Source organism: Alligator sinensis, unplaced genomic scaffold, assembly GCF_000455745.1.
Source record: "Alligator sinensis unplaced genomic scaffold, ASM45574v1 scaffold2470_1, whole genome shotgun sequence".
NCBI lineage: Eukaryota > Metazoa > Chordata > Crocodylia > Alligatoridae > Alligator > Alligator sinensis.
The window spans coordinates 4,735-7,077 of NW_005844207.1; the positions used below are offsets into that span (position 1 = coordinate 4,735).

The window sequence follows — 2,343 nt, forward strand, 5'->3', positions numbered from 1 at the left end:
ACAGTTTCAAGCTGAGGGCAGAAGCGACAAGATGCCTGTCCCTTTTTCCATCTCTCAGCGGAGCCTGCCCACCTCTCCTGGAGCCTGGGGGCGAGCTCCGGTGGGGCGAGCAGCTCCTGAGCTGTGGGGGGGTCCTGGTCTTTCCCTCCGCGGTGGCGGCGACCCCCCAGGCCACCCGGGTGGGCTGCGAGTGGGCCGGATGCTGCCCCAGTTTGAAGGCTCCTGATCCAACTTTTCGGCTAGCCCGCCTAGGTTTCCAGCGCCCTGTGCACCATCCCCACCGCCTTCTCTGGCCACCGGCACGCTGAGCCACCCTCCCTGTACCACCTCCCTATGCTCCCCCAGGCACAAGCCAGCCTGCTCCCGGGCAGCCCCACTCTCTCCACTTTCTCTGCATCCTTCTTAAAAAGTTACGCTCAAAAATCCAAGCAGCCCCGCAGCTAAAGCCCAGGCCAAGCTGCGGAGAGTGGTGCAATCAGTGCAACCCGTCCCCTGACACGCAGCATTTCACAGACTCATCGTGAACGAGGGTGAGGAAATTCCTGTTGCAGCGGCCGCCTCGTGTTGAGTGTGCGATGCACGGTCCCCACCAGACCCTTCTCTGCAGCTCCTCACCCACCCGCTGTCCCCAGGTGTTATCTGTCCATTTGCTTTTTCTCCCCCAGGTGCAGCTCGTTACCTTTTGCTGCATTCCCCTGCTCCCCCCGCAGCCCAGGCCTCTCATCCTTGCACATCCGTGGGAGCTCTGCCCTCTCCTCCAAATGCTTGAGCCCCGCCTGGTCCAGCATCCCCAGCCGACGTGTTCAGTAACCCTGTTCCTGAGCGCCAGCCATCAGCAACCGGGGCCGAGCAGCTTGTCTCCCAGGACCCCGATCTGTCCCCGAGGCACAGCTTTCCTGGCTGCAGTCCCTTGTTCTGCGGCTGCAGGCCGGCACCCTCCTTCCCACACGTCTGACCTTCCTTTGGCTGCACCACGTTTGGTTTGCAAGAGCCCGTCATACCAACAGCTGCTTTTCTCTCTGTGCAACCCCCACCCTTCCAAAGCTTCCTGTCACCCCTTGTGATGCCAGAAATCAGCTTGCATTTCTTACCAAATCCTGGGAGTCTGGGTAAAAAGCAAGAGGAGTTGTAAATCCCCAGATCTGAGCCCTGGGAAGACTGGTCGTAGCACATGGGAACAGGCTCCCGGACTACCCGGTGCCCCCTGCACACAAGTTGGGCATAAACCAGTTTAAGTAACCAGTTTAACTGGTTTAAACCTGAACAGAACAGAAGTTCAGTGCACATAAACCAGTTTCAAAATGGCGGAAATTGGTTTAAGATAAACTTGGTTGAATGTGGCATCAGACTTAATACTTAATTTGGATCAAACTCCCAGGATCCCAGCATGCTTTTCAGTGCTGTGCTGAGCTGTGCCGTCTGCTCCAGAGAGCAGGGCTGGCGGTGCCCCTCTGCTCCCTGCCTAGGAGTAAGTAACCCACCCTGGGCAGAAGTCTACACATGCAGAGACGCAGGAGGAGACTGCTGCCATTAGCAGCAAATCTGCACCCACGTCCCTGTATGTCTAGATGTGCGAGTAGGAGTTTACTCTAGAGTAATTTACTCTATTTACCAGAGTGGGAGGAGAAGAGCCAATCTGGTTTCAATGTGCTCGGCACAGCAGCATCCTTGGAGCCTTGGGACGGGGAGCGACAGGCCAGAAGGAGCCGACACCCAGCAGAGCAGAGCGAGGGGGAGGGCAGCACGCCGGGCACAGCCAGGCAGACCGAGGGCAGCTCCCCAGGGCCGGGCGCTGCTGCCCGCCCGCAGCACAGAGATCTCTCAGGGCAGCAGGAGGGCACTGGGCTGCCTGGGTGCAGGGAAGGGGAAATGGTGGGGTCGGTCCAGTGGTGGGGGCTCAGCTGGTGACAAAGTCTGAGCAGGGAGCCTGGGGAGGAAGAAAGGTGGCCAGGCACTGCAGCAAGGACACACGTCCCAGCCTCAGTGCACTCAGGGCTGCTCTCACACTCCCAGCTGCGTGCGTGGTGGGAAGGAGACTGACACTGGCAGCCGGAGGGCGGCTGCAATCAGGCTGTGCAGGCACACCCCCAAAGTTATTACAGCCCCCACCAAGACAGTCTGTGCATGGGGTGTGGAGGAGCGAGCGCTGTGGTCCTGCACAGTGAGCGCATGGGGCAAGGAGCAGCAATCAGAGCCCCGAGGGCCCTGCCCGTCGGTGTGACACGGCTCAGCCGCGCTGGGGAAGGGGCTGGTCTTGCTCCGGACCCCTGTCCCCACGCTCTGCCTCCGCTCACGGCTGCTCTCTCTCCCCGCAGGTAGCTGCCACCGGCCCCATGGACGGGG

At 60.4% G+C, this 2,343-nt stretch overlaps 1 protein-coding gene across 1 annotated transcript in view; it reads left to right on the plus strand.

The window, feature by feature from the left end:
• Positions 1-761: 761 nt before the first annotated feature.
• LOC102379174 (olfactory receptor 10A3-like) overlaps positions 762-2,343 on the plus strand; it is a 2,516-nt gene continuing 934 nt past the window's right edge. Inside the window, exon 1 of the mRNA XM_006039319.2 lies at positions 762-806. Coding sequence (XP_006039381.2) covers positions 762-806 — 45 coding nt within the window. The remainder of the gene's footprint in view (positions 807-2,343) is intronic.